The 15,890-nt window shown below is 48.4% G+C and overlaps 1 protein-coding gene across 5 annotated transcripts in view; it reads left to right on the top strand.

Moving 5' to 3' along the window:
- YPEL2 (yippee like 2) overlaps positions 1-15,890 on the top strand; it is a 64,548-nt gene that overhangs the window by 28,552 nt on the left and 20,106 nt on the right. For 2 of the 5 annotated variants that reach the window (XR_010659709.1, XM_065910388.1), the window contains exon 1: positions 13,634-15,598. The exons of the other annotated variants lie outside the window; for them this stretch is intronic. Coding sequence is in view for 1 of the 2 variants with exons in the window: in XM_065910388.1 (XP_065766460.1) it covers positions 15,245-15,598 (354 nt within the window). In the remaining variant the exon portion in view is untranslated. Of the gene's footprint in view, positions 1-13,633; positions 15,599-15,890 lie in introns of those variants that run through there. 5 annotated transcript variants of the gene reach the window in all.

Below are 15,890 nucleotides of genomic sequence, written 5' to 3'. Positions count from 1 at the left end.
TGTATCTGTCTTCATTCCCACCACCCGCCAGCTTGTCTTTAATAGATAATAAAACTATCTCTCCAAAATGTTAATGCAGTTATTTTTGTCCTGAAAACCTCATGTGAAAAATAAATACAGGAACAGAATTTCTAAAAAAAAAACAAAACTACACATTTCTTTTTCTCTAAGTGCCCTGGAAAATGTTATAATAAGCATTGGATTGTATTAGTTATATTAGTGACCACTGTGTCACATTAAATGGCATAATTCCTAAAGAACACATGCAGTAAGACATGGGTCTTGAAGATAATTCTGTTAGCTTACCTAATTTGCAAAATATATCAGATTGTAATTTTATTAGTTGAGCAGTTTTGGTATCCAGTGATGACAGTTATTTTTTACCAAAAAAAACCCACACAAATTTAGTAAAATTAGTTTTTCATTCTAGCAGGAGGGGAAAAAGGCAGATTGCATATAAACATGTAAATGTCTGTCTCATTAAAAGTGTCCGTTTTTGTTTCTAAAATCTTGGAGACCCAGGACTAGAGTGATTGATGGGTTTTAAGAAACAAAAGGTTGAGAACAATCGCCACTTTGGGACCCATGCCAAACAGCGGGTGCCTTTGCTTCTTTTGCAATGTTTGCAAAACACTGTCACATGTTTGTCAGTTTCCTAAAGAGCATTTCTGAGGTGCAGTGAAGGCAGAAGTGATAAATTATGGAAGTGTTCCAACATACGCCAGTACCCTAGTTTAAAGACACAATAAATTTTGCTTTTGTAAAGAGAATCGCATATCCAACCTAAAGCTTCTTTTGCTCAACTGTTTGATCTTTGAAAGCTCTAATCTCCTGCTAATGAAGTGTTAGTTCTTGGGGGGTGGGCGGGGGAGCGGTGTGGGGTGGGGGTGGGGTTGCAGATGAGCTGTTGACCACCCAGGAAGGGGTGGCAGGTGAACCATGTCTATACAGCAAATCTCCAAACAAAGGAATGTGGTTATAGTGTTTCTTGGTGAAAAGAGATTATAGATTATAAAATATCATCTCTTACAGTATCTTCTCCCCATGGGGCAGAGACTGAATCAATTCAGGGTAAGATAAATCATAAGTTAGGCTGGTATAATTTGTGTAGCATAATTGTTCAGAGTTGGGACCACCTTCCCTGGATATCAGAGGCCTCTGGTACACGTGGGTGATGGCAGTGGGGCCTGTGCCTGTAACTTGGTCACTGTTTCATTGGCCGTGTTCTATTATTGCATGAATAAATATGTATTGTGGGGTGGTGGCGCACTGTACTAGTTGTGGGGTGTGTATGTATGTGTGTGCATGTGTGTATGCGCATGCATGCACACACTCAGTCGTGTCCTACTCTTGGACTCATGGACTATAGCCTGCCAGGCTCTCTGTCCATGGAATTTTCCAGGCAAGAATACTGCAGTGGGTTGCCATTTCCTACTCCAGGGAGTCTTCCCAACCCAGGGACTGAACCTGCATCTCCAGCGTCTCCTGCATTGGCAGGCAGATAAGTCATCCACCCCCCTTTTTTTTCCTTAGAACAATTTAACGAATTATACACATATATAGAGGGCTTCCCTGGTGGCTCATAGCTCAGTTGGTAAAGAATCCACCTACAATGCAGGAGACCCTGGTTCAATTCCTGGGTCCTGAAGATCTTTAAAGTCTTTATTGACTTCTGTCTTTATTTTAATTTTATTATTTTAACTTTTATTTAATTAAAGACACCTTATGTCTTTAATTTTATTCAAAAAAGTCTTTATTGAATATTGCTTCTGTTTTATATTTTATTTTTTTGGCCATGAGTCACATGGGATCTTGGCTTCCCAACCAGGGATTGAACCTGTGTCCCCTGCATTGGAAGGCAAATTCTTAACCCCTGGACCACCAGAGAAGCCCCCAAACTCCTTATCATAGGTTCCAACTTGAATCTACTAGCTTATATGCAAATACTATGCCATTTTATATAAGGGATTTCAGCATCCTTGAATTTTGATCTGTGAGGTGGATTTTTTTGATCTGTGAAGTGGACCAATCCCCTTCAGATACAGTAGAATGACTGTCTTTGACTTGATGTTTATCTTAGGTGCTGTCTCTCTCTTTCTTTTGGCTGTGCCTCAAGGCTTATGGTATATTAGTTCCCTGACCAGGGCTTGAACCTGGGCACCAGCAGTGAAAGTGCCACATCTTAACCCCTGAACCACCAGGGAATCCCACACCTTATGTTTATCTTAAAGCATTTATCACAGTGTAATGATGCATATCTCCCAGTAGCCTGTGAACTACTCATGGAGGTGATTGTGATGTCATCTTTGTGTTTCTGGCCCCTGGCACAGCTCTTAAATACTGGCCAATTTCCAGGGAGTATCTGTGCAAATAACTTGTTAGCTCTCTCAGAGAAAGACAGAATAAGGGGCTCTACATCTGGGGTCTCTGAACTGACTTCAAAGGGTCCCTGAAATTGTATGTTTAATTCTACATTTATGTATATTTTTCTAGGGAAGGTTCCATAGCTTTCATTAGATTCTCAAAGGATTCTTGATGAAAAACCCTTAAGGTCTATCTTTCTAGAAACAAAAGTTCTAGGAAGACTTGGTAGGAGTGATGTCCTTTGAAGCAAGAACCTAGATGTGTGGAAGTGGATGGGGAGGGACTTGTAAAAGGAGCATCATGAACAAAGAAGTGAAGGCCCGGAGTGTGTGGGGAGGGGCCATCCTTTTGGGTCACATAGTGAGGAACTGTGTGAATATGGATTGAAGTCAGGTTGTTGGGAGAAAAGAAGTTGGTACTTTATTCTGCTGGCAGTTGGGTGCCACTGAAGGCTTTTGAGCATGTAATGCCCTGACCAGAGCCTGACTTTCAGATGGCAGATATCACGGTGTCGTAGGTGAACTACTGAAGAAGAAACCAGACCTGAGGGAACGGTGGTTCATGCACGTGGTGATCATCAGGTGCAGACTGTGACCACTGCTTAGGAAAGAGCTGTGAGCATTCTAGGGCTTAGAAAAATTCGCTCTTTCATTTATAGCAACGAACAAGAGGAACTGAGTTCAGGAAGTCACACTTTTTGGATGGGAGGCAGACCTGTCCTACACTCTGTGAAAATTAATGATCTGGGCATAAGCAGAATTGCTCACCAATTTATTATCAAAGGAGCTGCTGGAGATCAAGTCGAGTGAATCATCTTGTGTTGTTTGCTGCAGACTGCAGGCAGCTGGAGCACAAATCTGCTCAAATGCGGTCCTTTCTATGTGGTTGCTTTAAATACCAAAAGGAAATGTTGACTTGAGCTATGAGGCGTACCCTGAAAATTAACTCTGCGGTTTGCAGATGCCTGTAAGGTTCCAATCCTAAGATTGGTTTGTGCATTTGTGTGTTGGCCTTCAGCAAGGACACCGGTGATTGCAAGCTTTGTTCCTTGTGAAAATCCAAACTCTTTTCAGCAGGGCCCTCTCCCTGGGAAGCAGGCGGTGGAAGCAGAACCCCATCCCCATGTTTTGTTGGAGCGCCAGCACTCTCGAGGTCTCTGGAATGGTAAAGCTGCACCATTGCTTCTTCGGTTGTTTATATTTGGGGACCTGACTGGAATCCACTATCATATGCTGATTGTTCATTTCAGTAATATTTTTTTGTGTTTCAGATGACATGCCAGGCCTAGGCTGGGTGCTAAGGATAGGGAGAAGAAGCCTACTGAGATCACAACATTCAGGGAACCTGTGATCTCTGGGCTACATGGAAACGTAAGGCTCACTGAGAGGGCAGAAGAGTGTTACAGATGAGGTTGTATTGGTGACCTGGAAAACACAGGATGGAAAATCTACATTGTTGCTGTTAACTATTATTTATAGAAGATCTACCATGTACTTGGGACTCCTTACTTTACAACGGCCCTTCAAGGTGGGAATCAGGTGACTTGCCTAAGGCCATGGGGTAGTCAAAAATGCAATACAGGTCTAGATGGGTCTCTGCCCTCTTAACCATAGTTTGACCTAGGTAGCTCCTTTGGCACTGTTTTCTGGGTCTTGTTAATATTGGTGGTCAATCCTATTCCTCTTCCCCTCCTGTCATTTTTCTTTCCTGGAAAATCCTTCTTTTTCTCGTGTCTACTCATTCTTGAAGACCAGCTTAAGTATTTTCTAGGATGTCTTCCTGGATACAGGGTCCTCTCCCTCCACTGAACATCAGTAGTAATCACCGCCTGGTTGTTTTGTTCATTCAGCAATCAGTCATGACTGTCTTGTGATAATATAGCCTACATGACTGTGGTTACATGTACTTTTTCTTATGTGTAATCGTCTGGTTTCCTAATAAGATTCTTAATGACCCGGAGTCACAGACTCTCCGAGTATTAGAGGCTTTGAGCCGGGGTGTTTCTAGTTCTGCTCATCATGTTACAGGTTAGGAAACCAAGGCCCGGAGAAACCGAGTGCCTCTTGACTCTACACTTTGCCACCTCCTCCCCGCCACACACACCACCTACCACCGTCCACTTAACAGGTGCTCGAAAATGCTAAAGGCAGCCCTGGAGGAGAGCGCAGGCAACCAGGAGAAGGACAGTATCAAGCCGTGTGATCTTGGGCAAGACTGTTCTCTCAGGCTCTCCTTTTTCTTCATCCATCCAAACTTTAGATCAGACTGTCACTGAAGGTTCCTTCCACCTTCCCCATCCTCTGATTCTATTCATAAGATAGCAGCAGGAGATGATGCGAGGCAACATAACTCAGTGATTAACAGTATAACATTTGAGTCAGGCTACCCAGGTTCAAACCTGGCCTCCTCACCTAAATAGTTATGTAAGCTAAGCAACTCCTGGGTTGCTCTCGGTGCTCTCATTGGGAAAGTGGGAATCATGTTCATCTTAGATGTCTCTAAGATTTTTTCTGTGGACATTAAGTGAGGTAATCAGTATAAAGTACTTCTCACGGTGCCTGGCCTATCGGAAATGTTCGGTAAATGTTGTTTTCTGTGCACATCACTAAGCAAAGTGAAAGTGTCAGTTGCTCCGTGGTGTCCAACTCTTTGCCATCCCGTGGACTCTAGCCCTCCAGGCTCTGCTGTCTATGGGATTTCCCAGGCAAGAATACTGGAGTGGGTTGCCATTTCCTCCTCCAGGGAAAAACTCCGAGACCCAGAGATAGAACCCAGGTCTCCAGCATTGCAGGCAGATTCTCTGCCATCTGAGGCACCAGGGAAGCCTAAGCAAAAACCAAACAGAAAGTGACAAAGAGGCAGGTCCTGTCACCGTCACCCGTCACAGTGCCAGGGTGACAGCTGCAGCAGCAGCTTCCATCCTGCTCTTGGGGTTTACCTGCAGGTAGCTGGGAGGCCTCTCTGGAGTTTAAACAGAAAAACCAGCCCCCTGCCCCCTTCCCCTCCAGTCTGTGCGGTGGTGTGATTTTGCCCGTGAACCACACATCAGACAGTTTCAGAGACCTCAAACTACCATGATAGCCGCAGCAGCCCAGGCAGCTGGGAGAGAATTCGGGGCCTCAGTGTGGGAGCAGCAGCTCAGAATTGCTCATCAGTTTGGTTCACCTTGTGATGCTCCACAGTGGGTATAGGGCGAGATGCTGTTTTTCTTATCTTTCAAAAACAAAACCGAGAAAAAAAGCATCTCTGGTACCTTTGTTTTCAAAGCACTCAGCCAGCTACCAGGGGGAGGATTTGACCCGGTGACCCAGAGTATTATCTCTGGGGTCAGGGCTGTCTTGCCAAGGAGAACCTCAGCTCCGGGTTCCCTCCCCTCCCTGCCTATTGCTGGTGGCTGGACAGTGACTCAGAGGAGGAGGAGGCGGGGAGGAAGAGAGGAGGAGACGGCTCCGCCAGCTGCTGCAAAAAACAACATCTCATCCATCCATCACCTCCCTCCCCTCCAGACCACAGTGAGGACAGGGGGCAGCGCGGGTGGCCCTGATTCTCCCCTACCCCTCACGCCTAACACCTTTGGGTCTCTGAAGGGACAGTTTATGGTTGTCAAAAGGGAAATTATCTACCTTTGGAGGGCCTAGGAAATTCCTTTTCTTCCCTGTTAGGACTGGTTCCACCAAGAGCCTTCACTGTAGCGTCAGCTCTTACAGATGAATGAGGAGAAGCATATCCCCTGACGGGGGAAATGGCAGGCCAACTCCAGGATTCTTGCCTGGAGGATCCGTGGACAGAGGAGCCTAACGGGCTACGGTCCACAGGGTCGCAAAGAGTCGGACACGCCCAAGCACACACACAAAGGCAAAAGGTCTCAGTGTGAAACCTCCTGTGCTAAGCCCTGCCAGTTCGGGGTTCAGCGAGCTCCTCTGACCTGTTAGATATTGGGGAGACAGTGGCATGTAGACGTGGGCCTTGCCTTCACCCAGCTCGCACGCAGAATCCTTTGGTTACTAGCAAGCCCACCGTCTGAAGAAGCAGCCAGTGGCAGGACAAGTGAGGACCTCCGTCCTGAGGGTTGGCTGAAGCAGCTGAGAAGCCAACATTTCCATATCGTCTTCTGTCCTGTTTGCCTGGTTTTCAGGAGATGCCAAATGTGTCGCGCTCGCCCTCCGATTGCCCCCGCTCCCCCCACTGCAGGCTCTGCGGGTAGCGTGTGGTGGCCAGCGACCCAGGCCTGTGGTTCTCATGTGTCCTTGGAGGAATGTCTGCTCTTAGGATCAGGCCTGTCTCACCCTGGGGTGGTGGCTGCCTCGCACGCTTCACCCGTAGCCGGTCCCTGCCCTGTACGTGCCAGACGTGCCACCGGGCAGGCGGGGCTCCGAGGAGTCCTTTGAGGTCCATCCCAGACAGATTCACCCAGGAAACCCAAGGGGAGAGGAAGTGAGAAAAACCAGACTTCCCGGAGCTCCTCTAAGCCCCAAGTCTCCGTATATCTTGATCCTCCCCTTTGCAGGAGAAAGAAAAACAAAACAGTATATTTGTGGGGAAGGAGAGAGGTCCTCCCAGTCTCTCTCCTCCTCTATAAAAACACCAGGCCAGGCTGCCCTGGGCACCGTGGGGGCAGGTGTCGGGTAAGCAGGGAGGAAGGAAAGCTGATAAGATAAGGTCTGACAAATCTAGGTCAGCAGGCTGCTGCCAGACACCTGTGTGACTAGTCACCTTGAAACTGGCGGGAGGGAGGGTGGACCTTTGTTCAGGGTTCGGGCCCAGACTAGCTGGACCTTGTTTGTCTGTTTATTTAATAAACATTGCTTGAGTACCATTAAACCAAGCCAAGTCATGTGCTCGGGTGCCCCAGGCCCCTGTGTGTGTGTCTCTGATAGGGAAAATCTCCTCCTGGATCCCAGGCCGGGAACCAGAGCTAAAAAAAGCAATGACATCATGCAAAAGCCAGTCTGGTCCACTGACTTCCAGAGTGGGGGCAGCCAGTCCCTTGGTAGCAGGGCGGGCCTGTTTGGAGTCTTCATTCCCTGTTCCTTCAGCTAGATCAGGGGTCAGCAAAACTTTTCCTGTAAAGGCCAGATAATACATAGTTAAGGCTCCGCGGGCCGTATGGTCTCAACTGCATGTGTGCATGCCAAGTCACTTCAGTCGTGTCTGACTCTTTGCGACCTCTTGGACTATAACCCACCAGGCTCCTCTGTTCATTCCAGGCAAGAATACTGGAATGGTTTGCCATTTTCTTCCCCAGGGGATCTTCCCAACCCAGGTATCAAACCCGTGTCTCTTATATCTCCCGCATTGGCAGGCGGGTTCTTTACCACTACTGCCACCTGGGAAGCCCCTCAACTCTGCAGTCATAGAAAATTCATAAACAAGTCAGCATGATTATGTTCCGGTAGCACTTTATTCACAAGACAGGTGAGAGGCCCCATTTGGCCCTAGAGAATTGTTTGCTGACCCCTGATGATTGGAATGACCATTATGAGATCGGTGTTGGAAGAATGGGTCAATGTGATTTCAGGAGGTGTCCCAGATCAACAGAGGGGCTCTGTTTGGTAGGGATAGTACAGGAGTTGATGGACGCTTTTCAGTGTCATGGTCTGATTGGCGCCAGGGAAATCCTCTGCTCGGGCCAAACTGCATCCTCAGCCATCTAGTGCACTGGTTCCCACCAAAGGTTACACGGTGAGCGAGCCAGACAGTGCCCGTAGTTTCAAACGATCTCATCACTTCCGTGGGAAAACAGCGTGGTGCCCTGTAGGTGGCGAGTCATTGGCACCACCTTATGAGCCCTGAATGAAGAGTCAGGCCACCTCTGCCCTAGGGCCTGGCTTTGCCACTGAATGTTGAGTGTGGCCTTGAATAAGGCACATGACCTCTCTGAGCATTCAGCGTGTCCTGAGTACTAGTATATGAGGCACTGGGGATACAGAAATGGACATGATAAAATTCTTGTCCTGAAGCAGCTCATGATCTAGTGGGCAAAAGAAAGAAGTTAACTATTACAGGCTGAAGTGAAATTCAGACTTTGAATAGGTGATTATTTAGGCTGCTTACAGGGTCAGAGAGCAAGATGAGTGTTTACTAAGTGAACACGAAAGAGGAGTCCATCCCAAGCAGAGGCGTAGAAACGTCGTAGCGGAGATCCAGCCTAAAGGACCGCAGGTAAGAGATGGAGAGGGCAGGTAGAGGGAAGCAAAAGGTCAACATGGGTGGATCACATGGGCCCAGAAGGCCAGGGAAGGAGTTTAGACACAATTCTGTATGCTGCATGCTCTGGGGAGCCACGAAGTTTCCAAGCAAGGGAATAATAACCTTTGGTTCCACTCAGCTTCTCTTAACTGCTCTAAACCGTATGCCTATGAGCTCTGTGTGAACAGGAATGTTGATATTGTATAAAGTTAATAAGTGCTGATAATTAAGCCAGTGGCTGTAATTAATAACCCGGCCAGTCCATTCCTGGTGATGCTGTCAGCTAAACGGCAGCCAGATAAATTACTGGCCAACACCCAGCACCCGTGACTCTGAGATGAAGGCCTTTCAAAGTACGCTGGGACCTGGGTTATCTGGTTCGCTGGGTGAGATGCTCCCTCTCCTATGAATTCCTAGCTTCTTGAGCTCACTCACTGAGTCATCATAAGCAGACCGTTGCAGCCTGCATGTATGGATTTTTTCCTATTACTTTCAAGGGAGAACTGAGTTGCAGAATGCAGATGACTTTGGTGTATGTCCTTTTGAGGCTTAGGCCAGGGAAAAGTGAAGGAGGAGATTAAGTGGCTTCTACAGCCTTCATGTCTTTTAGGGCCTGAGAGTAGTTGAAACTGGCTTTGGAAAATGGAGGTTCTTGGGCAGTGATTCCCAGGACAGAGAGGACATCAGAATAACCTGGGATAAAATGGCTGGTCTCCAGGTCCCAGGGATTCCTGTTCTGTAGGTCTGACTGTCACTGGGAAGCCCCTACTAGGGGAAGGAAACAAGTCTCCTAGGACACCCGGTTTAAGGAGGCACTCTATTTGGGCTTCCCCGGTGGCTCAGACAGTAAAGAATCTGCCTGCAATGTGGGAGACCCAAGTTAGATCCCTGGGTCGGGAAGATCCCCTGGAGAAGGGAATGGCAACCCACTCCAGTATTCTTGCCTGGAGAATCCCATGGACAGAGGAGCCTGGCGGGCTACAGTCCACAGGGTCATAAAGAGTTGGACACGACTGAGCGACTAACACTTTCACTCCATTGTAGGTTATTGTAAGATATTGAGTATAGTTCTCTGTGCTATACAGTAAGTCCTTGTTATTGGTGGTGGTGGTTTAGGCACTCAGTCATGTCCTACTCTTGTGATCCCATGGACTGTAGTCTGCCAGGCTCCTCTCTGTCCATGGGATTTTCCAGACAAGAATACTGGAGTGGGTTGCCATTTCCTTCTCCAGGGGATCTTCCCAACCCAGGAATCGAACTGGAGTCTCCTGCGTTGCAGGCAGATTCTTTACCAGCTGAGCTATGAATGAGGGAAGCCCTCATTGTAGGTTATTGTAAGATATTGAGTACAGTGCTCTGTGCTGTACCGTAAGTCCTTATTGTTCACCTATTTCATCCAGAGTAGTATGTGTCTGTTAATCCCAGATTCCTAGCTTATGCTCCCTCACCACCACCCACTCTACCCTTTAGTAACCTTGCCTTTGTTTTCTATGTCTGTGAGTCTATTTCTGTTTTGTAAAGTTTATTTGTGTCATGTGTTTAGATTCCACATATAAGTGATTAGCATGGCATTTGTCTTTCTCTGACCTGCTTCAGTTAGCGTAGTGCCCTTCAAGTCCACCCAGGTTGCCGTATGAGGTGTGATTTCATTATATTTTAATGATTGAGTGGTATTCCATTGAACCACGTCTTCTTCATTCATTTGGCATGGACACTTAGGTTGCGTCCATGTCTTGGCTCATATTGTAAATATGGGCTTCCCTGGTGGCGCTAGTGATAAAGAATCTGCCTGCCAGTGTAGGATTCATAAGAGACTTGGGTTCAATCTCTGGGTTTGGGAAGATCCCCTGGAGGGAGGGAGGGCATGGCAGCCCACTCCAGTATTCTTGCCTAGAAATCCCATGGATAGAGGAGCCTGGCGGAAGTCAGGTTGACGGAAGTGACTTAGCACGCACATGAACATTGGGGTGCATGTATTTTTTTCGAATCAGAATTTTCTCCAGATATATACCCAGGACTGGGATTGTTGGATCATATGGCAAATCTCTTTTTAGTTTTTACAGGAGCCTCCGTACTGCTTTCCACAGTGGCTCCTCCAATTTCCATTCCCATCAACAGTGTGGCGGGGGGGGGGGGGGGGGGGGTTCCCTTTTCTCCTCTTGTTCCCATTTTCAGATGAAGAAACTGAGGCTCGGGTGAACTGAGTTGACGGAAGGGGACTCAGCTAGGAAACGGAAGTGGTAGGACCAGAGTTGGAATTCAGGTGTGATGCGCGCCCCGCCCCCGCCCCCATTCATTCCCCAGCCCACTCCCCTAAGAGCTCTACCTGGAGGCCTGTTTCTTGCTCTGAATTAGCAGAGGAACTGAGAGCCCAGCCTCCTCTCTTGGTCCTTCCCTGGCTGGCTGCCTGGCTCTGAAATCTCCAGGTAACTTCCTGTTCCTGGGATTTAGCACTTGGCCCAAACCCAGCACCCCATATTTCCTTTTGCACTTGTTACTGGGTTTCCGGGTGCATACACAGCTGAGGCTCCCTGGGGAGGGGGCAGAGGAAGGGCACCCGTGATCCCAGACGGGCCCAAGAAGAGTTCTTCTTTCTTAAGCTGTTTACCGATTAACTCCCATTGCTCCTGAAACCAGAAAGAAGAGGAACTCGAGAGTCAGCAGGGCTCAGAAGCCCTAATTAATTTGTGGTCCAACTGGGTCAGGGGGAGTGACCCTGGGCAGTGGCCTTTTTTTTTTTTCCCAAGGACATGTCTGCTGAGGCTCCCTGGGGCAGGGTTCCCTGCCATGAGGGAAGGCATTCCAGCCCTGCTGTCTCCCCCCTCCACCCCCCCAGCCCGGGGGAGTTAGATCTCCTGCGAAGCTCGTGTCTGCCTATTCAGTCCCTTCCTCCCCAGCCCTCTGGCCGGGCGCCTCCCGGTGTTAAGTTGCCCCAAATACCCAGTCTCTTATTTCACATTCTCAGGCAAAGATCCCACAGCCAAGGTGCCCTTTCAGCTTAGCTTTCCCATCCGCTGCTCACTGACAGATAAGCTCCTAAGAGGAGCGCAGGGTGGGGTGGAGAGGTGGGTAAGACCAGCGGGCAGACCCCGCTGCGCCCTTTGTCGTGGGGCCCACTGGGTCCGGCAGCGCCACTGCGGGGCTTGATGATGGGGTGAGCCCTGGGTGGGGGCCCCCGTCCTTCGTTGGCAAGTGGAACTGGACTTGACTGAGGCACAGTCATACATACACTTAGGTTTTACCTTCGGCTGGAAATCGGAGGCAGAGAGTCTGTAAGCGTCCAGAGACAAGGAAACTCTGTGTTCCATGAGCACGCAGGCTGGGAGAAGCCCGGCCTATTTGCACCTCCTCTGCCACGGCTGTGCCAGACTCCCCGTCCAGGCCTCGCAGAAACGTCTCGTCCCTCGGGCTGGATGGAACTGAGACACGAGTGCTGCTGCGGGTCGAGACGGGGAAGAAGCCAGTGGACAGAATGTTCCTGCGCCTGGGCGGAACAGCCAGCCACGGCACAGGCCGGGTTCCCTGGGAGGCGAGCTGAAACCTTGCTCCTTTCTGTAGCCAGGCCATATCTTGAGTCACAGTCGAGTCCCTGCCAGAGGAACTGGTGTTAGTTCAGCTTTCTGAAGTGATAGATGGACTTAAAAATGAGAGTGACCGGGAGGCCTGCCCTGTTAGCTTCGCCAGTCTCCTTGCTCTGGGAAATGGATGTGGACGCTGGACTTAAACTACCACCTCTTTTGTCTTCCCTTCCCCCTTCATTTGCAGCCAAATCAAATACCTGGAACCTGGTTGTAGGGATTGCTATGGTATGTGGAATTAGTCCATCCTCTGAACAGTCCCAGGGAATTTTCCCAAGAAGGGAGAATACAGGCCAACCATGGCCTCCTTGGAGGTAGGTGTCAGTGTGAGAGAACCCAAGAACTGGGCCTCTGTATATAAGTTGGTGTTCAGAATATACTTAAAATGATATCCCAAGTATCCAGAGACAGGTTTAAAAATGTGTTCAGAAAGGTAGCAATTTATTGTTTCTCTTGGAATAAGCCTGGCCTGTGCATTCTCCCAGGAGCCTTTGCCTAGATTAAAAATAGATCTGAGTAGCACTTCCTGCTTGGCAGATGGCTGATAGCAAATGCTAGGGCTTGCAGCTGACCTTTCCTTTCTGAAATCTGCTCTGTGTTTCCATGATGCTAATTGAGTCCCTCACTAGACCTAATCAAAGAGCTGGTTGCAGAGAAACTCGGCTTGCTGTGTCCTGGGTAGGCTCTGTTCATGGAGCAACTTGAAAGCGCTGGAATTTGCATGGAAACACCCACTCAGTGGTCCAACTGGCTGGTCCTTGTTTAAAAACTAACAAGTTCTGCTTTCAAAGTTGCTGTCCAGTGCTGTTACAGATCCCACACCCTCTCTCCGCCCCCATCAACAGGAAAGATCAATGGGTAAGGGAATGATGTGTGTACAATAGACAAGGCTCACCCACACTTCCAAACAAAGGAGCTGCCCCCGGCGTGGGGGTTGCTTTTTTGAGTTTAACTTCTGGGTGTGGCTCTGTCCTCATCAGTTTATCTTTTTAAAAATTATTTATTTATGGCTGCACTAGGTCTTGGTTGCTGCGCACGGGCTTCTCATTGGGGTGGCTCAGGGTCCCTGCGTGAGTAGGCAGATTCTTTACCCCTGGATCACGAGGGAAGTCCCCATCAGCTGTCATATAAAACAGGCGTAATACCGGAGACAGTGCCCTGAGGTGGTATCAAACTAGGGCAGATACAAGATACTGTTGTTTTTCTTATTATGTAGCGAGCATCTGGGGACCACTGCTCACTGAGTTATTATCCTTCCCTGGGAAAGAGGTGCGCTTATAAGCAGGCTGTGCCGCGGCTGTTTTCAGTCCTCTTTGTCATCTTCACCTTGGAGGAAAGCCCTCTGCTGGAATTTAAGCATCTTTGGGACAATTTACACCCTCTGGGGCTACGCAAGGTCTGGGACATTAAGTATTTGTAGATTTAAAATTATGGAGGCACAGCATTCTTTCTTTATGGCTGTGCTGGGTCTTCATCGCTACACAGGCTTTTCTCAAGTTGCAGGCGAGCTGAGCCTACTCTCCGGCTACAGTGCACTGGTTTCTCGTTTGCCGTGGCTTCTGTTGCTGCAGATCATGGGCCATAGGGCACAAGAGCTTCAGCATCTGCAGCCCGTGGGCTCAGTAGTTGTGATACCTGCTCTGGAGCACGGGCCCAGTAGCTGTGGCACATGACCTTAGTTGCTCTGTGGCATGTGGGATCTTCCTGGACCAGGGATCGAACCTATGTCTCCTGCATTGGCAGGCAGATTCTCTCTGTCTCTCTTTTTTTTTTTTTTTGCAGGCAGCTTCTTTACCACTGAGCCACCAGGGAAGCCCTCAGCCATATCTATATTATTGAACAGTTAGCTCTCACCCCACCCCACGTCTCCTATTTTTAAAATATCATAGACTGTGTTACTGTGGGAAAATCTCTTTGCCCAGGAGATGATTTTCCAGCGCCTGATACTTCAGCGTGCCTTAGGTTTTTCTGTTGGCCAGGGAAGAAGGTTGAGCACCAGAATATGTGGCAGGGATTTAAGTCTCTAAGTCTTGAGGATGAGTCTTATTGAAGAATTAGATAAGATAGACCAGCTGATGAGCAGAAAAGACCTTTTATCCAGATAAACAGGAAGTTGAAAGGACACCAGAAAAGAGGTTCTGACTCAGAAATATTCATTTACTGTGCAAGGCGTCTACTCTCTGGAGAATATGGACTCATGGAATATTCACCCTTGTAAGAAACCTCAGTCAACCCCCTCATTTCACAGATGATGCAACTCCCAGTGCAGAGGGGCAGGGCTCTGCGTGAGGAAGGCATGGAGTTGGAGGCAGATGATGAAGCCTTGCCTGGCTGGGGCTGGGAGCGGGCCGGGTGGTGGTTCTGACCCGCTCTAGACAGAATACTGAGAATCTCCACTGCCCAGCTTTTGCACTTTGGCAAGCTCGTAATGCACAGATCTTTCTAATATTTGTATCCTTGAGTGAGTCCATAAGAGCTCGCTGGCTGTGATTTCTTCAAGCCCTTTTAAATAACATTGTCTCTTCGTTCATAACTATTTCATTTAACTCTGCTCCTGACTAAGCCCAGTCCCTGGGGATGCATGAATTTGGAGGTTAAATGTAGATAGATGCTAATACGCTCACGGGAGGAAAGTCTGGTAAGGGACCTGTGGCCTAGCAGGGAAGACCATTTACTCAGCCTGCTTTAGTTTGTGTGAACAACCTGACTGGTGAAGCAAGTCCTTGTGCTTTGATTAGCATTTCCAGGAGAGGAAAGGGGTGTTCAGGAACCCCTAAGATGAAATGAAAAAATCAGGTTAAGAAGACAGTGAGAGACTGTGAGGGTAAAGCCGTGCCGCGTACAGGAAAATCGAAGGATGCTACCACTTTTCAAGGGCCTGGCTTATGCCAGTCACTTTACTCTCTGCGAGGTGGGTACTGTTACCCCACTTGACAGCTGAGGAACTCGAGACCAGAAAGGGGAGCATCTTCAAGAACACACGATAGAGAAAACCCCAGAAATGGGATTTGAATCTAGTTCATCTGCTAAACTGGGAGAAGCTTAGCCCGTGGAAGGAAACCGCGATGTGAAGCTCTAGCCAGAAGTATTTTTTGGCACCAAAGGATGTAAAGATGAAGGATTATCAGAGCGACTGGCAGCAGAATGGGCTTCCTCGGGAGGCAGGGTGTTCACTATCCCTGGAAGTATTTAGGCAGAAGTTTGGTGAAAATAGGGCTTCCCAGGTGGCGCAGTGGTTGAGTCTGCCGGTCAATGCAAGGAGACAAGAAGAGACACAGGCGGGTCTCGATCCCTGGGTCAGGAAGGTCCCCTGGAGGAGGAAATGGCAACCCACTCCAGTATTCTTACTGGGAAATCCCATGGACAGAGGAGCCTGGCGGGATACAGTCCATGGGGTCGCAGAGAGTCTGACACAACTGAGCACACTTCAGTCTTTGGTGGAAACGTGGACAAGAGCCATGCGTCAGGTGAGTGGTTGACCCCGGCTCCTCAAAGCCCAGTGGTCTCTGAAACTAAAACTGGATAAAGTCATATGTATATTTTGTTTTGTTTGGAGATCCTCTGTGACTGTGGAGGCCTTTTGCCACTATACCTAACCTGCAGTCCACTTCATGAGATTCCTACGGACTGTAATTTGTTATTTCTTTTTTTGAAAGCTCCCCAAAGCATTCTTTCAGCTTCTCTGCTCATTCTGCGTCATGAAGTCCATGTACCCAAAAAGAGGGGAGTGGATTTTTAAGGGCTTCTTTGCTTTTCTTT

The sequence above is a fragment of the Muntiacus reevesi genome, chromosome 18 (assembly GCF_963930625.1).
Source record: "Muntiacus reevesi chromosome 18, mMunRee1.1, whole genome shotgun sequence".
Taxonomy (NCBI): domain Eukaryota; kingdom Metazoa; phylum Chordata; class Mammalia; order Artiodactyla; family Cervidae; genus Muntiacus; species Muntiacus reevesi.
This window is presented reverse-complemented; position numbering and strand designations above follow the sequence as displayed.